Below are 21,429 nucleotides of genomic sequence, written 5' to 3'. Positions count from 1 at the left end.
GGATGTGTGGCTGACCTTTTGACCTCACAGATTAGCACGTGACGGTCTCTTCCAGATGTGTTATCACTGGTTCAAACACACACTGGAGCCGTGAGTGGCCCCGATGGTAACACACTGGAGCAGTGTTTGGCCCGATGGTAACACACTGGAGCAGTGTTTGGCCCGATGGTAACACACTGGAGCCGTGTTTGGCCCGATGGTAACACACTGGAGCCTTGAGTGGCCCGATGGTAACACACTGGAGCCGTGAGTGGCCCGATGGTACCACACTGGAGCCGTGAGTGGCCCGATGGTAACACACTGGAGCCGTGAGTGGCCCTGATGGTAACACACTGGAGCCGTGTTTGGCCCTGATGGTAACACACTGGAGCCGTGAGTGACCCCGATGGTACCACACTGGAGCCGTGAGTGGCCCCGATGGTACCACACTGGAGCCGTGAGTGGCCCCGATGGTACCACACTGGAGCCGTGAGTGACCCCGATGGTAACACACTGGAGCCGTGAGTGGCCCGATGGTAACACACTGGAGCCGTGAGTGGCCCTGATGGTAACACACTGGAGCCGTGAGTGGCCCGATGGTAACACACTGGAGCCGTGTTTGGCCCTGATGGTAACACACTGGAGCCGTGAGTGGCCCGATGGTAACACACTGGAGCCGTGAGTGGCCCGATGGTAACACACTGGAGCCGTGAGTGGCCCGATGGTAACACACTGGAGCCGTGTTTGGCCCCGATGGTAACACACTGGAGCCGTGAGTGGCCCTGATGGTAACACACTGGAGCCGTGTTTGGCCCCGATGGTAACACATTGGAGCCGTGAGTGGCCCTGATGGTAACACACTGGAGCCGTGAGTGGCCCTGATGGTAACACACTGGAGCCGTGAGTGGCCCGATGGTACCACACTGGAGCCGTGAGTGACCCCGATGGTAACACACTGGAGCCGTGAGTGGCCCGATGGTAACACACTGGAGCCGTGAGTGGCCCGATGGTACCACACTGGAGCCGTGAGTGGCCCTGATGGTACCACACTGGAGCCGTGAGTGACCCCGATGGTACCACACTGGAGCCGTGAGTGGCCCTGATGGTAACACACTGGAGCCGTGTTTGGCCCTGATGGTAACACACTGGAGCCGTGTTTGGCCCTGATGTTAACACACTGGAGCCGTGAGTGACCCCGATGGTAACACACTGGAGCCGTGAGTGGCCCGATGGTAACACACTGGAGCCGTGAGTGACCCCGATGGTACCACACTGGAGCCGTGAGTGACCCCGATGGTAACACACTGGAGCAGTGTTTGGCCCGATGGTAACACACTGGAGCCGTGAGTGGCCCTGATGGTAACACACTGGAGCCGTGTTTGGCCCCGATGGTAACACACTGGAGCCGTGTTTGGCCCAGATGGTAACACACTGGAGCCGTGAGTGACCCCGATGGTACCACACTGGAGCCGTGAGTGGCCCTGATGGTACCACACTGGAGCCGTGAGTGACCCCGATGGTACCACACTGGAGCCGTGAGTGGCCCTGATGGTAACACACTGGAGCCGTGTTTGGCCCTGATGGTAACACACTGGAGCCGTGTTTGGCCCTGATGTTAACACACTGGAGCCGTGAGTGACCCCGATGGTAACACACTGGAGCCGTGAGTGGCCCGATGGTAACACACTGGAGCCGTGAGTGACCCCGATGGTACCACACTGGAGCCGTGAGTGACCCCGATGGTAACACACTGGAGCAGTGTTTGGCCCGATGGTAACACACTGGAGCCGTGAGTGGCCCTGATGGTAACACACTGGAGCCGTGTTTGGCCCCGATGGTAACACACTGGAGCCGTGTTTGGCCCTGATGGTAACACACTGGAGCCGTGTTTGGCCCCGATGGTAACACACTGGAGCCGTGAGTGGCCCTGATGGTAACACACTGGAGCCGTGAGTGACCCCGATGGTACCACACTGGAGCCGTGAGTGGCCCGATGGTAACACACTGGAGCCGTGAGTGACCCCGATGGTACCACACTGGAGCCGTGAGTGACCCCGATGGTAACACACTGGAGCAGTGTTTGGCCCGATGGTAACACACTGGAGCCGTGAGTGGCCCTGATGGTAACACACTGGAGCCGTGTTTGGCCCCGATGGTAACACACTGGAGCCGTGTTTGGCCCTGATGGTAACACACTGGAGCCGTGTTTGGCCCCGATGGTAACACACTGGAGCCGTGTTTGGCCCTGATGGTAACACACTGGAGCCGTGAGTGGCCCGATGGTAACACACTGGAGCCGTGAGTGGCCCTGATGGTAACACACTGGAGCCGTGAGTGGCCCTGATGGTAACACACTGGAGCCGTGAGTGGCCCTGATGGTAACACACTGGAGCCTTGAGTGGCCCGATGGTAACACACTGGAGCCGTGAGTGGCCCTGATGGTAACACACTGGAGCCGTGAGTGGCCCGATGGTAACACACTGGAGCCGTGAGTGGCCCGATGGTAACACACTGGAGCCGTGAGTGGCCCTGATGGTAACACCATGGCCCTGATGGTAACACACTGGAGCCGTGTTTGGCCCTGACGGTAACACACTGGAGCCGTGTTTGGCCCTGATGGTAACACACTGGAGCCGTGTTTGGCCCTGACGGTAACACACTGGAGCCGTGTTTGGCCCTGATGGTAACACACTGGAGCCGTGAGTGGCCCTGATGGTAACACACTGGAGCCGTGAGTGGCCCTGATGGTAACACACTGGAGCCGTGAGTGGCCCTGATGGTAACACACTGGAGCCGTGAGTGGCCCGATGGTAACACACTGGAGCCGTGAGTGGCCCGATGGTAACACACTGGAGCCGTGAGTGGCCCGGTGGTAACACACTGGAGCCGTGAGTGGCCCGGTGGTAACACACTGGAGCCGTGAGTGGCCCGGTGGTAACACACTGGAGCCGTGAGTGGCCCGGTGGTAACACACTGGAGCCGTGAGTGGCCCGGTGGTAACACACTGGAGCCGTGAGTGGCCCGGTGGTAACACACTGGAGCCGTGAGTGGCCCGGTGGTAACACACTGGAGCCGTGAGTGGCCCGGTGGTAACACACTGGAGCCGTGAGTGGCCCGGTGGTAACACACTGGAGCCGTGAGTGGCCCGGTGGTAACACACTGGAGCCGTGAGTGGCCCGGTGGTAACACACCGGAGCCGTGAGTGGCCCGATGGTAACACACCGGAGCCGTGAGTGGCCCTGATGGTAACACACTGGAGCTGTGTTTGTAGCGTCCAGTGAATGGCCCGATGGTAACACACTGGAGCCGTGAGTGGCCCTGATGGTAACACACTGGAGCCGTGAGTGGCCCTGATGGTAACACACCGGAGCCGTGAGTGGCCCGATGGTAACACACTGGAGCCGTGTTTGTAGCGTCCAGTGAATGGCCCGATGGTAACACACTGGAGCCGTGAGTGGCCCGATGGTAACACACCGGAGCCGTGTTTGGCCCTGATGGTAACACACTGGAGCCGTGTTTGTAGCGTCCAGTGAATGGCCCGATGGTAACACACTGGAGCCGTGAGTGGCCCGATGGTAACACACTGGAGCCGTGTTTGTAGCGTGCAGTGAGTGGCCCAATGGTAACACACTGGAGCCGTGTTTGTAGCGTGCAGTGAATGGCCCGATGGCAACACTGGAGCCGTGTTTGTAGCGTGCATTGAGTGGCCCGATGGTAACACACTGGAGCCGTGAGTGGCCCGATGGTAACACACTGGAGCCGTGAGTGGCCCGATGGTAACACACTGGAGCCGTGAGTGGCCCGATGGTAACACACTGGAGCCGTGAGTGGCCCTGATGGTAACACACTGGAGCCGTGAGTGGCCCGATGGTAACACACTGGAGCCGTGAGTGGCCCGATGGTAACACACTGGAGCCGTGAGTGACCCGATGGTAACACACTGGAGCCGTGAGTGGCCCGATGGTAACACACTGGAGCCGTGAGTGGCCCTGATGGTAACACACTGGAGCCGTGAGTGACCCGATGGTAACACACTGGAGCCGTGAGTGGCCCGATGGTAACACACTGGAGCCGTGAGTGGCCCTGATGGTAACACACTGGAGCCTTGAGTGGCCCTGATGGTAACACACTGGAGCCGTGAGTGGCCCTGATGGTAACACACTGGAGCCGTGAGTGGCCCTGATGGTAACACACTGGAGCCGTGAGTGGCCCTGATGGTAACACACTGGAGCCGTGAGTGGCCCGGTGGTAACACACTGGAGCCGTGAGTGGCCCGATGGTAACACACTGGAGCCGTGAGTGGCCCGATGGTAACACACTGGAGCCGTGAGTGGCCCGATGGTAACACACTGGAGCCGTGTGTGGCCCTGATGGTAACACACTGGAGCCGTGAGTGGCCCGATGGTAACACACTGGAGCCGTGAGTGGCCCTGATGGTAACACACTGGAGCCGTGAGTGGCCCTGATGGTAACACGCTGGAGCCGTGTTTGGCCCTGATGGTAACACGCTGGAGCCGTGAGTGGCCCGATGGTAACACACTGGAGCCGTGTTTGTAGCGTGCAGTGAGTGGCCCTGATGGTAACACACTGGAGCAGTGTTTGTAGCGTGCAGTGAGTGGCCCGATGGTAACACACTGGAGCCGTGTTTGTAGCGTGCAGTGAGTGGCCCGATGGTAACACACTGGAGCCGTGTTTGTAGCGTGCAGTGAATGGCCCGATGGCAACACTGGAGCCGTGTTTGTAGCGTGCAGTGAGTGGCCCGATGGTAACACACTGGAGCCGTGTTTGTAGCGTGCAGTGAGTGGCCCTGATGGTAACACACTGGAGCCGTGTTTGTAGCGTGCAGTGAGTGGCCCGATGGTAACACACTGGAGCCGTGTTTGTAGCGTGCAGTGAGTGGCCCGATGGTAACACACTGGAGCAGTGTTTGTAGCGTGCAGTGAGTGGCCCTGATGGTAACACACTGGAGCAGTGTTTGTAGCGTGCAAAGGACAGGGCAGAGTGTTGTCCCCCCTGACAGGGCAGAGTGTTGTCCCCCCTGACAGGGCAGAGTGTTGTCCCCCCTGACAGGGCAGAGTGTTGTCCCCCCTGACAGGGCAGAGTGTTGTCCCCCCTGACAGGGCAGAGTGTTGTCCCCCCTGACAGGGCAGAGTGTTGTCCCCCCTGACAGGGCAGAGTGTTGTCCCCCCTGACAGGGCAGAGTGTTGTCCCCCCTGACAGGGCAGAGTGTTGTCCCCCCTGACAGGGCAGAGTGTTGTCCCCCCTGACAGGGCAGAGTGTTGTCCCCCCTGACAGGGCAGAGTGTTGTCCCCCCTGACAGGGCAGAGTGTTGTCCCCCCAGACAGGGCAGAGTGTTGTCCCCCCAGACAGGGCAGAGTGTTGTCCCCCCAGACAGGGCAGAGTGTTGTCCCCCCAGACAGGGCAGAGTGTTGTCCCCCCAGACAGGGCAGAGTGTTGTCCCCCCTGACAGGGCAGAGTGTTGTCCCCCCCCCCTGACAGGGCAGAGTGTTGTCCCCCCCCCCTGACAGGGCAGAGTGTTGTCCCCCCCCCCTGACAGGGCAGAGTGTTGTCCCCCCCCCCAGACAGGGCAGAGTGTTGTCCCCCCAGACAGGGCAGAGTGTTGTCCCCCCAGACAGGGCAGAGTGTTGTCCCCCCAGACAGGGCAGAGTGTTGTCCCCCCAGACAGGGCAGAGTGTTGTCCCCCCAGACAGGGCAGAGTGTTGTCCCCCCTGACAGGGCAGAGTGTTGTCCCCCCCCCCTGACAGGGCAGAGTGTTGTCCCCCCCCCCTGACAGGGCAGAGTGTTGTCCCCCCCCCCTGACAGGGCAGAGTGTTGTCCCCCCCCCCTGACAGGGCAGAGTGTTGTCCCCCCCCCCCCTGACAGGGAAGAGTGTTGCCCCCCTGCCACATGGTTAGAATAAGGTTGATTTGGGCTAATGATTGCCTACAGGACTTCCTCTCTGCAACTCAGATTATAGTCTGAGTGAAACGTCTGTTGTTGCATGACATAGTATACACAAGTATTTTAGTTTGTTTGTTCATACCAGAAGTTTGGCTTCATTAAACGGGGATAAAACTCACTAAACAAATCCCTGGTTAATACGTGTATATACATCTCTGACATAAATCATTTATATTAGACTTGAAAGATAAATAAAAACGTTAAAATGTGCACCTCAATGTCATCATTCAGACAGCATGTGGCACCAAAAGGTGATTTATACAGGTAAAATCAGCCCATTTAGTGTTTAATTAACTGTCAGCATCTATTAAAAAGGCCCCTATTCACCCATCAGTAATGACTTACAGTTTCACCCTGTTGATGTTGTACATGCACTGCAGAGGAGTAGACCTGTCATTACAACCCATTTGGAAATGTGTTTACTTATTAAATGCCTGTTTGACCGTAAGTAATTGTTAGTAACGGTTTGAGTACATAACCCATCTACTTCCATGGTGCTTTCTAATTGGATTAAATGGCTAAAAACACGCACGTTCCATTCAGGAGGGGAGGGCACACAGTCTGGGTGGACTTGTCGGTCAGTGCAAAAATAGATCCTTGGGACGTTCCTACCCTAAACCCTATACTTAAGCCCTACCCTAAACCCTATACTTAAGCCCTACACTAACCATTTTAAATGTCAATGGTGGACGTCCCAAGGATCCCGCATAGCAGGCCTACCCTACCTATTACCCTGCTCCAGCCCCCTCCCTTCCTCTGGACTTCTCTTCTTCCCCGAAGGCCTACTCCACCTATTATTGTCCCCCTGTCCCCTCCCTTCCACTGCTCCCAGTTTCATCTCAAATCCCATTTGCCATTGTAGCCTACGTGCCCAATCGTCCAGGACTGCGCGCATTTAACATTTGTATGTAATCGTTAGTAGAATGCGGTGCAAGTCTGACGCATTGATCATTGTGCCATTTATCATTGCTGCGATCATTCCAGGACAGACCTGCATGAAGATTTATGCTACATTTTACTTTTACATTCGAGTCATTTAGCAGACGATCTTATCCAGAGTGATTTACAGTAGTGAGTGCATACATTTTCACACTTAAATTTGTATTTAATTTTATTTATTCTCAAAGCATTCTAACGGTCAAAAAAATAGGCCTATATTTGACTGAAACGCCACGCTCGGGTAACCGGAATAAACCGACAATATCTTCTACTATTTCTCTTGACGTTTGTTTGCTGTGAGTCTTTCAAATGGACAATAAACATTCCCAAGCGATGGCAGAGACGTCACAGGAGACCCGTCCGCCCGCTAAAGACTCACCTTTCTCTATCAAGAACCTGCTCAACTTCGACAGTAAACCTTCCAACCCGAACACGCTGCTTGCCACCACCAAAGGACTATTTGAAGGAGGCTTCTCTCTCTCCCGGATCGGTGATTTAACTTTTCCTAGTTTTGACATCCCAGCCCAGAGATTTGGATTATCGGCGCACTATTTGGAACGAACGTCGGCGTGGTGGTATCCCTACGCGCTCGGCACGTCGGGACATCATCTCTACAGGACTGGAGGTACATTCATAGTAGACATTCAATCGCTTCTCTTTATACATGTTGCACATTAGAATACCTCAATGTTTTGGTTATAACGGATTAAATAAGGCTACAACATATTTTCCAATTAATGATGTTGCTATAATACTGGCTATTCGCAATACTCCTCAGTTGGAATGATATTCAGACTAATGATGAGTAAATGTACAGGTGAACTGTGTCTAAAATAACCTTCATATTGTCATGAATCTTCAATCGAATATTGCAAAATGTCTCCCAAGAATTAGGCCTACTGCCTCAATTTGACTCACCAGGCGATTCGGGTCATTATGGAACATTTACTTGGATGAGTTTAATCGAAATAATAAATATAGTGGTTAAAAAAAAGTAATTTATGTTTATTTTATGGTTGCATTAATGTTTTCAATGAATGATAAACATTGTCGTTTATTTCGTGTAGGGTTTGAGAAGGCCATCGCGAGAGACACGCCATCAACAGGCGAGGACCGAGAGACACCGGAGCTGCTGCGAAAATCACCCGACCCAGACGACAAAGAGGACGACAAAAACACAAGTACTGATGATCTCGTTCTGGAGGAGAGTGATGGGGACGAACCGAAGAAGGAAAGAGAGTTGGTGGATGACTGGAGGAAAATTAAAGACGACAACTCGGATAAAAAAACGTGTCGGAAAAAGAAAACGCGCACAGTCTTTTCAAGGAGTCAGGTATTTCGGTTGGAATCAACGTTCGATATGAAACGGTACCTCAGTAGCTCGGAACGGGCAGGCCTGGCGGCATCCCTACACCTCACGGAGACCCAGGTGAAAATCTGGTTCCAGAACAGGAGGAATAAGTGGAAACGACAGTTGGCCGCGGAACTCGAAGCGGTCAATCTGAGCCACGCCGCGGCCCAGAGGATAGTCCGCGTACCCATATTATACCATGAGAACACCGGCTCAGAAACTGGGAGCGCTGGAGACGCGTCAGTCAGTCAGTCTCTACTAACGTTCCCTCATCAAATGTACTATTCACATCCCCTAGTCACATCCGTGCCGCTGCTGAGACCAATTTGAAAGACTCATATATTGTGTTGATATTACTGTATTGTAACTTATGTATAAGAAACATATTAGGCCTATTTTTAAACAATCTATGAAAATAGTTGGTGTTGGAAAGGTAAAAAGGCTTTGTATATTGTACAGGTATATTATGACATGTTCTATTTATTATTATTATTATTATTCCCATGTCCAAAACTGAAATATTTCCTCCTATTCAAATAATTTCATATTAAATTGTTGTGCGTCCAATGTAATCTGAACATTTGGTTTTGATTTAACTGATGGGTGTTTGAATGTGTTTTTTTAAACAGGATGTAAACACATATAGGTCTATGTCTCCCTGTACCCTACGTCATTTTACAATGAATTACATCGATGTTTTGTATGAGATGAGAACCAATCCGAAGTAAAGTTAATATTTCATCATGTACAGCCGTTTTATGTGTAATAGTTCTACTGTTCGCTTCACGTACACGGTATGTGGCTCACAGATGAAAAATAACTACTACTTGGACCTATATCGTTTTATATCGCAAACAGTGAGGACAAATCACATGTTCTTATGTATGGAAAATCAAACGTCTCACAATGTTATCGCAGACTTTTACTTGCTGTCAATGAGAAATGTAATAAAATAAAAAAATCCCTGATACGAGTTTCACCAAATGGCCAAAACAAGGAGACTTTTTATTTTATTTTTTACATTCTGAATAAATCGTGATATACGTTCCCGACTACACCGAGTGTATTTAGAAATGTGCATAAATGTTTTTCATCTATACCTTTAATAAAACGTGGGACTTATACGTTGGATGTATGTTTCCTATCAAATATAGTATGTTCAGTCCTTGCATTAGATTAATTTTAGAGTTAAACATAGCGCTCCTTTGGGGAAACATTTTATATGTCATTCATTTGAAGGGATTTGGAATTCATCAAGACAATTTGAAGGCTTTTAACTTACAGACACCAAAAGCATAGCACGCATTTAATGAATAAAATAATGGAATATAATAGATTTTTTTTAGCTAATTATATTTCTCTATTGTCAGTGAAAGACTCATCCCAGAGATATCCTACTGGGCACATACGTCTATTCCACGTCGGTTCAACGTCATTTCGTTGAAATGGCGTGGAAACAACGTTGATTCAGCCAGTGTGTGCTCAGTGGAATATGACTCTGGACCAAACAATAAATGATGTCAACATTACTGATATCAAAACACATATTTCAATAATTTCTTGAATTTGGCCCATAGGCTATGTATAGATAGGCCTAAAGATTAAGAGATGTCTTCACAAAATAAATCCCATTTAATTTATTCTGGTATTTTCAAGAACAGAATGGGGAAATCGCCAAAGGCCAATTTTCAAACAGAAACTAGGCCTACATTGCCCTTTTTAGAATCCGTCTGAGAGTATTAAGGCTTGGTTTCACATCTCTGTAAGGAATAAGCACAACGAAATCAGCTCACTAATTTGTAAACAAACAATAATTGATCTCCAATTAGTGGCTATAATACAGCACGAAACAGTGGACATTGCAAATAGAGCAATATGGCTACAACATGTGATCTTGAAGGCCATTTTCATTTGTAATATTCAAATATTGACACTGGAACTTTGGGCAAACGTCAGGTGTGCATATCATTCGTTTGTTGCTGACTGAGTTGGGTTGGGGAGAGCTTTTGGTGCGTGTGTCTCTCTCCAACACGGTTTAAAATGACCGGGTCTCTTCCCAGCTTGTGATTGGTCCATGAGAATCCTACCTACGCGCAAACAAAGTAACTGAATGTTGTATGGGAGTGATGGTACTCCGGGAATTCAGACATAACTTTGCAGAAGGAGAACAAACCCGCTTCTCAAAAAAAATATCCAACGGATTCCACATTTATTGCCTGAAGTTAAAGGTTCTACATGTTTATCAGAATGAAGAAATCTGAAGACAGTGGCAGTAAAGGATCATTTACATCAGTTTCCAATTTTACTATTCAGTCAATTCTTGGAACTGGGTCCGAGGACGCGCACAAGGACAGTTGTAATTCTAGTTCCGACGCGGGGCTGCTGCTGCAGAGACAACGCATGCGCTCAGTGTCTTCAGAAGGATTCAGCGGTGGGGAGGATTCTACAGACTTCTACCCTTTACCCGGAGAAAAGAAACCACGCAATGACCTCAATGAGCTCACACTTTCTTCTCTAAGTAAGTGAAAATGCTTTATAAATTGTGTTTTATTTTTGGTAGCCTACTTGATTGTTATTCTGATAACAATGAGACATTATATTAAACCTATTACTATTATTATTACTATTGAATATGTAAGATATGATGATAAAGAATGACAGGCATTTGTTTTATTTATTTGTTTATTAGTCTATTCGAGATTTTTCGGCTACTGATAAAAAATATTATTTTAAACTGCTTGATGGAAGAAGAAAAAAAGTTACTTGATTGATTTTAAATGATGCTGTGTTTTTAACATTAACAAGATAAACAAAGTTTTTTATTATAAACATTTGGATTGATTACCGTGTTTTGCACTATTTTAGGTGACAAAAACAGACTAATTCTGGGGCAAGAGATGGTGAAGAGACATCAACTTTTTCACGATTATAAAGAAGGTGACGAGAGACACTACAACCAAACATCACCTGCTATTTCAGAAGAAACGGGTAATATTGACGACGACAAAACATCCAACTCATCCAGAAAGAAGTCTCGGACCGTATTCTCACGGAGTCAGGTTTACCAACTAGAATCGACGTTTGACATGAAACGTTACCTTAGCAGTACAGAACGAGCTAGTCTCGCCTCCAGTCTCCAGTTGACAGAGATACAGGTGAAAACTTGGTTCCAGAATCGGAGGAACAAGTGGAAACGTCTGCTTTCTGCGGAGATAGAAGCGGTGAACACGGCTCACGCATCATCCACACAAACTCTGGTTGGGATGCCGTTCTACTTCAAAGAGAATTTCCGGCTACGGATTCCTGTCCCTGGATCAATGACTTTCCCTACGCCTCTATGTTATCCCGGGAGCAGCATGCACGCTTTACCTTTGTACAATTTTTATAATAAAATTGAATAGAATGATTGCCAGATAGCCCTTTTGTAGTCTAATTCATTAAATTACAAACTATTTATATTGCCATTATTAGGCTGTGCCATAGGCCTATTTTATTACAACACACCGGATCATGAATAACCTTACACAAAAATGTGTACATATCCTTCCACTGCCTCCCAGTGTTTTTTATTCTCTAGATTCTTAGGGAAAAAAACGTTCTGGATCGAAACAAAAAGGGTTCTATTGCTCGCTTCATATACTGCATGGCCTCCCCGCAGGGGTTCTTCTTCACTTAACCAAAATTGGTTCCATATAGAACCCTTGGGTTCCATATAGTGTTCTAAATGGGATTCCATATAGGATTCTGTAACCAATTTCGGTTCTATATAGAACCTTAAGCGGTGCCATATATCCCTATATGGTTCTATGCAGAACCTGTTTTTTCTAAGAGTATAGCCTAAAATAAGGCTATAGCGGTAGGTCACGTCATTCAGTCCTGTCCTATCATGAAACAATACAGTGTTTATGAGCTACACATTTCATAACGAACGTCGCAAACGTGAGAAAATGGTACTTCAATGCTGGATGATTTACCTGACGCATGACAAATGTTACGAACCGGCTGATGCAAACATGAAATGCCGGTAAAATTGTATAAATGCCGACAGAAAATGTGTTCGTTCGACACGGTGGGATCTTTTTGTGTCGGTAAAATTAATTATGATGAGAAATAGCGGTGGAAATGCCTTTATGCGTAAATATTGATATAATAACCATTATATCGAAGTAAACTTGGGAGTCACGTAATATGCAGTGTGGTCCTCCCATTTTGACTCAGGAAAGCATGCAGTTTATTAGGCTGCAGATTAAATAAATGATGATGAACTTCACAGGATGGTGAATGTGCAAGGTGATTAGCTTGATGCTCCTTTCCAATCAATATCATCTGGCAAAAAGTCAGTTTGACGCAAACATCCCTGATGGGAAAATGAACATATAGGTCGTTTTAAACGAAACGTCACAATACGTTCGATTTGGCTGTTGGGGGGGGGGGGGGGGGGGCATTTTTAAAGGATTGTGAAATACATGTTATAACTATTTGGTTTTAATATCATCACCTATTGAGGATAGTCAGAACTGCACACTTCCCGATTATTCCATACAAAACAACTGCGCACATTTCGCTCTCTATCATAGAGCAAGTAACTGCATGCTTTTCGTGATCAGTAAACATCAATGATCATGTCATTTAAGATGGGTGAAGACACCTATCCATTTGACCTGTAGCTAGCAAACAACAGAATTTAGTTTGCTTCATCCGAGATTAGGTTTTTGGGAAGAGTTTAACATCGGCAAGTCCTCGTCCTAGTAAAGTTGTCGGACTACTGTCATCACCGCTATAGATGGCAAGCAAATCAAACAATATTTGGATATAGCCATCTAGTTTATCCCCTGAAAGTTTGCTTGTTAACACCCGTTCTGCCAGTCACATTCTGTTAAAGGTTCATTTTGTTAATGTTACATTCTGTTAAAGGTCCCCAAAGCACACACACATCCCTGGGTCGCTCCTCTTTTCAGTTCGCTGCAGCTAGCGACTGGAACGAGCTGCAACAAACACTCAAACTGGACAGTTTTATCTCCATCTCTTCATTCAAAGACTCAATCGTGGACACTCCTACTGACAGTTGTGGCTGCTTTGCGTGGTGTATTGTTGTCTCTACCTTCTTGACCTTTGTGCGGTTGTCTGTGCCCCGTAATGTTTGTACCATGTTGTGCTGCTACCATGTTGTTGTCATGTGTTGCTGCTGTGCTATATTGTTGTCTTAGGTCTCTCTTTAAGGAGTGTTGTCTCTCTTGTCGCGATGTGTGTTTTGTCCTATATTTTTATTTAATTTATTTTTAATCCCAGCCCGGTCCCAGCAGGAGGCCTTTTGTCTTTTGGTAGGTCTTCGTTGTAAATAAGAATTTGTTCTTAACTGACTTTCCTAGTTAAATAAAGATTAAATTAAATAAAACAAATTGACATGATGTTATTAGCTAGCTAGCCAATTTTACGTAGTCCATCAATCAGTCAATGTAGCCTGTCTGTCAGCAGAAATCCTAATTAAACACTCTTAAAAACAATATTGAAATTGGGATCATGTTAGCTAACTTCGTTAGGTAGGCCTACATTGGTTGGAGAAACAAATGACACTAGGTTTACTTACCACTATATGTTTAGCCAACTGTACAAAGTTTCTACCGGTATCTTGCAAAGTAAACATAACCCGTTATTACGGCTCGTTTTCACTAGCAAGCGGTACATTACGGTGTTCCGGTTCGGCCGCAGAGAGAGGCTCGTTTGTGGGCAGCATATAGCAGCACGGTTTGAATGTGGGTCAAGAATCCAGCATAGCAAGTTTGTATGAAGGTCTAGATATTAAATTGGTAAATAATAATATGCTCTAAAACGCTCTGGTGATAAACAAACTTTGCTGCCCTGTTTCTAATCGTCCACATGGCTGGGAGAACCTATTCAAGTAGGTAAATATATTTAGAAAATGTTAAAAAAAAACTTTTTTTAAAACGATGTATTATTAGCTAACTAGCTACAGTGCAGGCTTACTCAAATGAGCTGCTAACATGGCTAGCTAGCTATCTAGCCAACTTTACATACTGTATAGATAGCTAGCTAAGTGAATTAAATATCACCAGCTACCTAACTTCATATTATCTAGCTATCTTGATGTATTTATCACTGTAAAAACAACTCTAAATGCATTTGTAGGTAGCTAGCTAACAGCTATGGAGGTAGGTGATAGCTGCCCCAACTGTCAAAGTGAGAGAGGAGGCTATTCTGGACAGGGCAGGTACTTTTGTGTAGTTCCTGTCCCTGGAAGTGAGGACGGAGATAATAGTAACATAATATTCAGTGCGGTCTAATTTGAGTATAATCAAGTCTGTTTCTTGTGAGGTTTTCTGTCCTCAGATACAGAGAGCTGTGGTTCTCAGTCCGTGTCCTGGGGACTCAAAGGGGTGCACATTTTTGTTTTTTCCAGCTGATTCAAATCATCAACTCTTCATCAAGTGGTATTTCTGTATTCATTTGTGATGCTATCCTTGATATGATCCTGCTATTGTCACATGCACATGTGTGTGTACATGCATCTATCCAATGTTATCATGATTTGTTATAAGCGATATTCTACTTTAGTAATCCACAATGACCTGGTGATGTTAATGTCTAATAATGACATTATCTTCTAAATTCCTACAGATACCTTGTAACTGGAGATTCCTTCAAAACGATTGCCTGCAGTTACCGTGTAGGGCACTGCAAGGTTGGGTGACCAGGGTCATCTGGGACTGTCTCCTGGAGGAATTCAGGTGTGTGAAGGCTACCTGTGTCCTGCATAACTTCATGAGGATGGACACGAGGACCAGGAGGGGATCTGCAGCTCGCCGCCGCGTGCCAGAGGAGAAGTCTGCTGCTCTGCAGGATGTTTCAAGGATGGGGTCAAATAACGCAGCAAGAGAGGCAATCCATGTGCGGGAGATGTTCACCTCCTACTTCTTCGAAGAGGGTGCTGTTCCCTGGCAACACCATAGACTACACTATGCACAACCAAAGGCTCTTTTAAGAGCCATTCACATTGCAATAAGAGTATTCTTTCATTTACTTAACTTTGTCAAATGCAGTTATTCAATTCTCAGTTTCTCTCCCTTTGATTTCTACTTCTCAGGTGAGGTGCTGTTCAGGTGAGGGTGCTGTTCAGGTGAGGGTGCTGTTCAGGTGAGGTGCTGTTCAGGTGAGGGTGCTGTTCAGGTGAGGTGCTGTTCAGGTGAGGGTGCTGTTCAGGTGAGGTGCTGTTCAGGTGAGGGTGCTGTTCAGGTGAGGTGCTGTTCAGGTGAGGGTGCTGTTCAGGTGAGGGTGCTATTCAGGTGAGGTGCTGTTTAGGTGAGGGTGCTGTTCAGGTGAGGGTGCTGTTCAGGTGAGGGTGCTGTTCAGGTGAGGTGCTGTTCAGGTGAGGTGCTGTTCAGGTGAGGGTGCTGTTCAGGTGAGGGTGCTGTTCAGGTGAGGTGCTGTTCAGGTGAGGGTGCTGTTCAGGTGAGGGTGCTGTTCAGGTGAGGTGCTGTTCAGGTGAGGTGCTGTTCAGGTGAGGGTGCTGTTTAGGTGAGGGTGCTGTTTAGGTGAGGGTGCTGTTTAGGTAAGGGTTTGATGTCTGTACAAAAACAAAACAGGCTATTTTAAGTCACCCGTATTGAAACAATTTGGAACAATTAGACACCCTATAACACACACCTACACACTCATGTATCAATCTGATTGATGGATTGTGTTGTGCAGTAAGCAGGCTCAGGTGTATAACTGTGGCTCCTTCCACCTTCAAAGAAAGGGCAAGAGGGCCAACCATGGAGAATAGTAAGACACTTCATTATTTCTATAACTACGCTATGTTGTTTGTCCTCGTGTGTCTGGGCATGTTTCTCAGCATAAAGTACTCTGCAGCCACTTCGTGTGGTGTGGACACCAGGTGAGGCCACACACAGATTCCTGTTGAACACTGTGGCTTTAACTACCTTATTTTCTCAATAACACTCTCCTTCACTTCATCCCTCTTTTCCCTAAATCCTCTAGGTTATATCAGCTGTGTCGGTGAACCCCTCCCACATCTGATCTGGCTGACAGAGAGGGCACAGCATATTCAGAGGTGAGAGGTCACTTGGTCAGGCCAACAGGGAAGTATTATGAAAGAGATGCTTTACATTGAAATACAGACAGAGATGTAGTAGTCCCAGAGTTAATGATCCCAGGTCAGTTTATATTATACAGGAAGTATTATTAAAGAGATGCTTTACATTGAAATACAGACAGAGATGTAGTAGTCCCAGAGTTAATGATCCCAGGTCAGTTTTGCATTTCACCTCCTGATGATTATGATGACTGACAGTGTTAGAATATATAAATATATATATTTTTTAAGACTTAAACATGCTAATTCCATCTGTCTCTCGTCTGCAGGTATGATTTGATATGAGGATGCCAACCCCCAGTCCCGTCATCGCCACTTCACCCGCTCTTAAGATAACCCTCGGGCCGACGAGAGACACTTATGTAATTGTGATGAACTGAGAGAATATTAGGGTAGCACTGTGATTCATTAATCATATGCTGCCTTCCCCGCTCCTCTGTTCTTACCTCTTTCCCTCCCTCTCTCTTTTACACCTCCCTCGCCACCTCTCGCTTCCTCTGTTTTTATACTGCACATCAGATGTGCATTGAAGTAAAGATTGAACTTATATTCAAAATATTACAATTATAATATTTGGATAATGAAATTCTTTCAATAAAGCATTTGACATTCTCCACTGGTTGAAATTAAGTCTAATTTGATGAAATACTCCACCTATCCTGTGTTTATCAATGCAGATGAAGGAAATTGGTTATTGAGATGAACCGGTGTTAGAGTATTTACACGATGCATAGGAAGTGTAGTGTACTGTTTAAAAAAAGATCTATTTCTGTATATATGAATTACAAATCAGCCTTTAACTCGTTAAATCATGTGTAACCATTGATATCCCAGGACCAAGATTGGTAAACACTGTTGAAGTGTATAATTGTAATACATACATGCACTGAAGACACAGCGTCATTCAAAGACTGGAATTTGACACTCCTGGTATTGGATATGACTGAAAAATAATCCCAAAGACATCTCTGCTTGACAGACAGAGCCCACAAAATGAACCTAAACCACTCACACTTGTCAGGTATAGTTCACTTTTATTTTATATATCTTAAATATCAAATTAATGGCGGCCAATATTGAGAGATATCGTGAGGCTACCCTACGTATCTAAAAGTACATGATTATTAATGCTTACTGATTGTGAAAAGCAAGCAGTTACTTGCTGTATACCTTTAATTAACGATAGAACAACATTTGCGCAATGGAATAATCTGACATTTGTAGGTCTGACTATGTTCTTCAAGAGGTGATGATGATATTACAACCAAATAGTTAACATTTATTTAACAATACTTTTAAAAGGTTTTATATACTGTCATTTGAAATATGTCCCATATCACATGACCCATGTACTCGACAACGGAGTTGTCAAACGGGTTTTAGATACTGTCATTTGAAGTATGTCCCATATCACATGACCCATGTACTCGACAACGGAGTTGTCAAACGGGTTTTAGATACTGTCATTTGAAGTATGTCCCATATCACATGACCCATGTACTCGACAACGGAAGAGAACTTTCAAAGAATCACGAACAAGGCGGGAAAGTTGGTTATTCGTTCTGACCAATCAATCCACTCGTGTAGCAACGCTGCTGCGGAGTGTGTACAGTGCAGAGGGACGAGGAAGCGAACATATTAGTCTATAAGATAAACGACGAGTTATTTTTTCCAATTTTATACCCAAGGAGGTACTTCAGCTCAAACCAAGAACGGTGAGTTAAAAAAATCTAATTGATTGACAAAATCTAGCTAACCCATTATCAATCTATAGATGGCGAATTAGCTTGCAAACGGCTAGCCAGCCAGCGAGATTTGGCCTGCTTTCACCATCCACGCTTGCTAGTTAGCTAATATTAGTAGTTAACGTTAGACGATGTTACCCGATAGAAAACCGCTGATTAGCTAACGTTAGCCAATGTTACCCGATAGAAAACCGCTGATTAGCTAACGTTAGACAATGTTACCCGATAGAAAACTGCTGATTAGCTAACGTTAGCCAATGTTACCCGATAGAAAACCGCTGATTAGCTAACGTTAGCCAATGTGCATGTAGTTGAGACCAAGTTGGCTAGCTACTGCGGATCAACTAGCTAGCCAGTTACGTATGCTAGCTAGTTAATCACATTAGCTAGCCTACCTACCCACCCAACTAGCTTGCTAACTTGCTAGATTTTCAGCACACCCAATTCATGTAATTGAATTTCCAGGACAGTAACGTTCTCGCGTATCAAACTTTACAGGTCATGTTGCGTTACATGTTGGTTTGGTTTGTTTATTTCGCTAACACAAGTATGGCAGCTTAGCTAACAAGTATGTCAGCTAGCAAGCTAAGCTTCATACCTGATCATGTTATGGTTTTCAAGAGAACGTTACATCCGGGATTTCTCCATCTACTTCAGGGGTGAACTACTCTGCAGCAAAGCTCCTACAGAATCCCAGTATGACCTAATAGCTGTGGTATCTGTTCTCTCCCTGCAGATGACTGGCTCGAACGAGTACAAACTGAACCAGGGACCAGAGGACAGTATCTCTGCTGTTAAGTTTAGCCCCAGTACAGGCCAGTTCCTTCTAGTGTCCTCTTGGGACTGTACTGTCCGGCTCTACGATGTGGGAGGAAACTCCATGAGGATCAAATATTCACACCTGGCACCGGTGTTGGATTGTGCTTTCTATGTAAACAAGTGTTTTTGTTTGTTGTCATAAGCATTCCATAGTAATCAGTTAATCAATTTTAAATTCAGAATTGTCTACTTTTCCACACACACCAAGAAGAAGAAACATGACAATATTGTTAAAGTACATTTCTACAAAGAATGTAAAATGTAGTCAAAATGGTGTGGCCCCTCCCCTGGTCAAGGAATATGTTTGAGTCAGAAATCTCTTCTCTTGTAGGACCCTACACATGCCTGGAGCGGAGGATTGGACACGCAGTTGAAAACCCACGACTTGAATACAGATCAAGGTGTGCCTGTCAATATGTCACCGCTGAATTATGTGCTTCCTGTTTCTATTAGATAAACAGTGGTTTTTAACGGTTCATATTTTCTCCCGTTGTGTAGATACAATAGTTGGGACACACGATGCCCCCATTCGCTGTGTGGAATACTGTCCCGAGGTCAACGTCATGGTAACGGGTAGCTGGGACAGGTCAGTCAGGCTGTGGGACCCCAGGACCCCCTGTAACGCTGGCACCTTCACACAGCCCGAAAAGGTAGAGCTATCAAAACTCTGTATGAAACATTCCTGAGCAAGCGTTTATATGTCTAAGTTCATAAAGACCAAAGCACACATTGACCTCATTTTTCAATTCTGATTTCAAGTTCATAAATGTATAGTCTGTTTTTTTTGGTGAGAATGGACATACTTACTGGCATATGGACATTGAGAGAAATTGATTGTGATACACACATTTTAAGACTGTTCTCGTGTCTTTGTCTCTTTTAACGAAGGTGTACACCCTCTCTGTGGCTGGAGAACGGCTGATAGTGGGGACAGCAGGGAGGAGGGTGTTGGTCTGGGACCTGAGGAATATGGGTTATGTCCAGCAGAGGAGAGAGTCCAGTCTGAAATACCAGACACGAGCCATCAGGGCCTTCCCTAACAAACAGGTAAACCTCTAGTCTAGCTCAGTACCAGACACGAGGCATCAGGGCCTTCCCTAACAAACAGGTAAACCTCTAGTCTAGCTCAGTACCAGACACGAGGCATCAGGGCCTTCCCTAACAAACAGGTAAACCTCTAGTCTAGCTCAGTACCAGACACGAGGCATCAGGGCCTTCCCTAACAAACAGGTAAACCTCTAGTCTAGCTCAGTACCAGACACGAGGCATCAGGGCCTTCCCTAACAAACAGGTAAACCTCTAGTCTAGCTCAGTACCAGACACGAGCCATCAGGGCCTTCCCTAACAAACAGGTAAACCTCTAGTCTAGCTCAGTACCAGACACGAGCCATCAGGACCTTCCCCTAACAAACAGGTAAACCTCTAGTCTAGCTCAGTACCAGACACGAGCCATCAGGGCCTTCCCTAACAAACAGGTAAACCTCTAGTCTAGCTCAGTACCAGACACGAGCCATCAGGACCTTCCCTAACAAACAGGTAAACCTCTAGTCTAGTTCAGTGCTTGTCTAACCTCTCCTTGGGACCCCCAGACCTTTCACTATTTTGTAGTAGCTCTGCACTAGTGAAGGGCTTGATGATTAGTTGACCAGTTGAATCAGGTGAGTTAGCTGTGGAATAGTTAAATACATGGAACTGTTGGGGGTCCCCTGGTTTAACTGGCACACGTCTGTGGGCTGGGAAGAAGGTGATGTCATATCATTATACTAAACGTCACTTAGATTTTATCCACAGCAACGTACGGTGACATCATGCGTGTTTTAGTAGGCCTATGTGATCCCCTTGCTGGACTTGAACCCTTGACCACACATCGTTGTCTGTCTGTCTGGTGAGACCAGATGATACTGTCTGTCTGTCTGTCTGTCTGTCTGTCTGTCTGTCTGTCTGTCTGTCTGGTGAGACCAGGTGTTACTGTCTGTCTGTCTGCTGAGACCAGATGATACTGTCTGTCTGCTGAGACCAGGTGTTATTGTCTGTCTGTCTGTCTGTCTGTCTGGTGAGACCAGGTGTTATTGTCTGTCTGTCTGTCTGTCTGTCTGTCTGTCTGTCTGTCTGTCTGTGTCTGGTGAGACCAGGTGTTATTGTCTGTCTGTCTGCTGAGACCAGGTGTTATTGTCTGTCTGTCTGTCTGCTGAGACCAGGTGTTATTGTCTGTCTGTCTGGTGAGACCAGATGTTACTGTCTGTCTGTCTGGTGAGACCAGGTGTTACTGTCTCTGTCTGCTGAGACCAGGTGTTACTGTCTGTCTGTCTGCTGAGACCAGGTGTTACTGTCTGTCTGTCTGCTGAGACCAGGTGTTACTGTCTGTCTGTCTGCTGAGACCAGATGTTACTGTCTGTCTGCTGAGACCAGGTGTTTCTGTCTGTCTGAAGGGCTATGTCCTGAGCTCCATAGAAGGACGTGTTGCCGTGGAGTACCTGGACCCCAGCCAAGAGGGTTAGGGTCTGTCTGTCTGCTGAGACCAG

General features: G+C 46.7%; 3 protein-coding genes and 1 long non-coding RNA gene across 4 annotated transcripts; all 4 read left to right on the top strand.

Annotated features, from left to right (window-relative positions):
- Nucleotides 1–6,651: 6,651 nt before the first annotated feature.
- LOC129845974 (homeobox protein HMX3-like) lies at nt 6,652–8,802 on the top strand. The gene is made up of 2 exons (XM_055913962.1): nt 6,652–7,504; nt 7,947–8,802. Exons 1-2 carry the CDS (start codon nt 7,189–7,191, stop codon nt 8,558–8,560), a joined length of 930 nt encoding a protein of 309 aa, XP_055769937.1. The 5' UTR covers nt 6,652–7,188; the 3' UTR covers nt 8,561–8,802.
- Nucleotides 8,803–8,909: 107 nt separating this feature from the next.
- Nucleotides 8,910–12,561, top strand: LOC129845975 (homeobox protein HMX2-like). The gene is made up of 2 exons (XM_055913963.1): nt 8,910–10,748; nt 11,096–12,561. Exons 1-2 carry the CDS (start codon nt 10,466–10,468, stop codon nt 11,629–11,631), a joined length of 819 nt encoding a protein of 272 aa, XP_055769938.1. The 5' UTR covers nt 8,910–10,465; the 3' UTR covers nt 11,632–12,561.
- A 120-nt stretch (nt 12,562–12,681) lies between these two features.
- LOC129845973 (uncharacterized) lies at nt 12,682–16,955 on the top strand. The gene is made up of 2 exons (XR_008758152.1): nt 12,682–16,301; nt 16,613–16,955. It is a non-coding gene; the product is annotated as an uncharacterized LOC129845973 (long non-coding RNA).
- A 920-nt stretch (nt 16,956–17,875) lies between these two features.
- Nucleotides 17,876–21,423, top strand: LOC129845971 (mitotic checkpoint protein BUB3-like). The gene is made up of 6 exons (XM_055913959.1): nt 17,876–18,058; nt 18,825–19,019; nt 19,239–19,308; nt 19,406–19,557; nt 19,796–19,954; nt 21,337–21,423. Exons 2-6 carry the CDS (start codon nt 18,825–18,827, stop codon nt 21,403–21,405), a joined length of 645 nt encoding a protein of 214 aa, XP_055769934.1. The 5' UTR covers nt 17,876–18,058; the 3' UTR covers nt 21,406–21,423.
- Nucleotides 21,424–21,429: the final 6 nt, after the last annotated feature.

This window comes from Salvelinus fontinalis, unplaced genomic scaffold, assembly GCF_029448725.1.
Source record: "Salvelinus fontinalis isolate EN_2023a unplaced genomic scaffold, ASM2944872v1 scaffold_0414, whole genome shotgun sequence".
Lineage (NCBI taxonomy): Eukaryota > Metazoa > Chordata > Actinopteri > Salmoniformes > Salmonidae > Salvelinus > Salvelinus fontinalis.
Note: the sequence above shows the minus strand (reverse complement) of the source record. Positions and strands in the feature narration are given on the sequence as shown.

Excerpts from the sequence above, each read along its gene's own strand:
- LOC129845971 (XM_055913959.1), top strand. The coding sequence starts at position 18,825 with ATGACTGGCTCGAACGAGTACAAACTGAACCAGGGACCAGAGGACAGT. Across the intron at positions 19,020-19,238 it reads TGTTGGATTGTGCTTTCTAT|GACCCTACACATGCCTGGAG; the intron begins GTAAACAAGTGT and ends CTTCTCTTGTAG. Across the intron at positions 19,309-19,405 it reads CGACTTGAATACAGATCAAG|ATACAATAGTTGGGACACAC; the intron begins GTGTGCCTGTCA and ends CCCGTTGTGTAG.
- LOC129845975 (XM_055913963.1), top strand. The coding sequence starts at position 10,466 with ATGTTTATCAGAATGAAGAAATCTGAAGACAGTGGCAGTAAAGGATCA. Across the intron at positions 10,749-11,095 it reads GCTCACACTTTCTTCTCTAA|GTGACAAAAACAGACTAATT; the intron begins GTAAGTGAAAAT and ends GCACTATTTTAG.
- LOC129845974 (XM_055913962.1), top strand. The coding sequence starts at position 7,189 with ATGGACAATAAACATTCCCAAGCGATGGCAGAGACGTCACAGGAGACC. Across the intron at positions 7,505-7,946 it reads TCATCTCTACAGGACTGGAG|GGTTTGAGAAGGCCATCGCG; the intron begins GTACATTCATAG and ends TATTTCGTGTAG.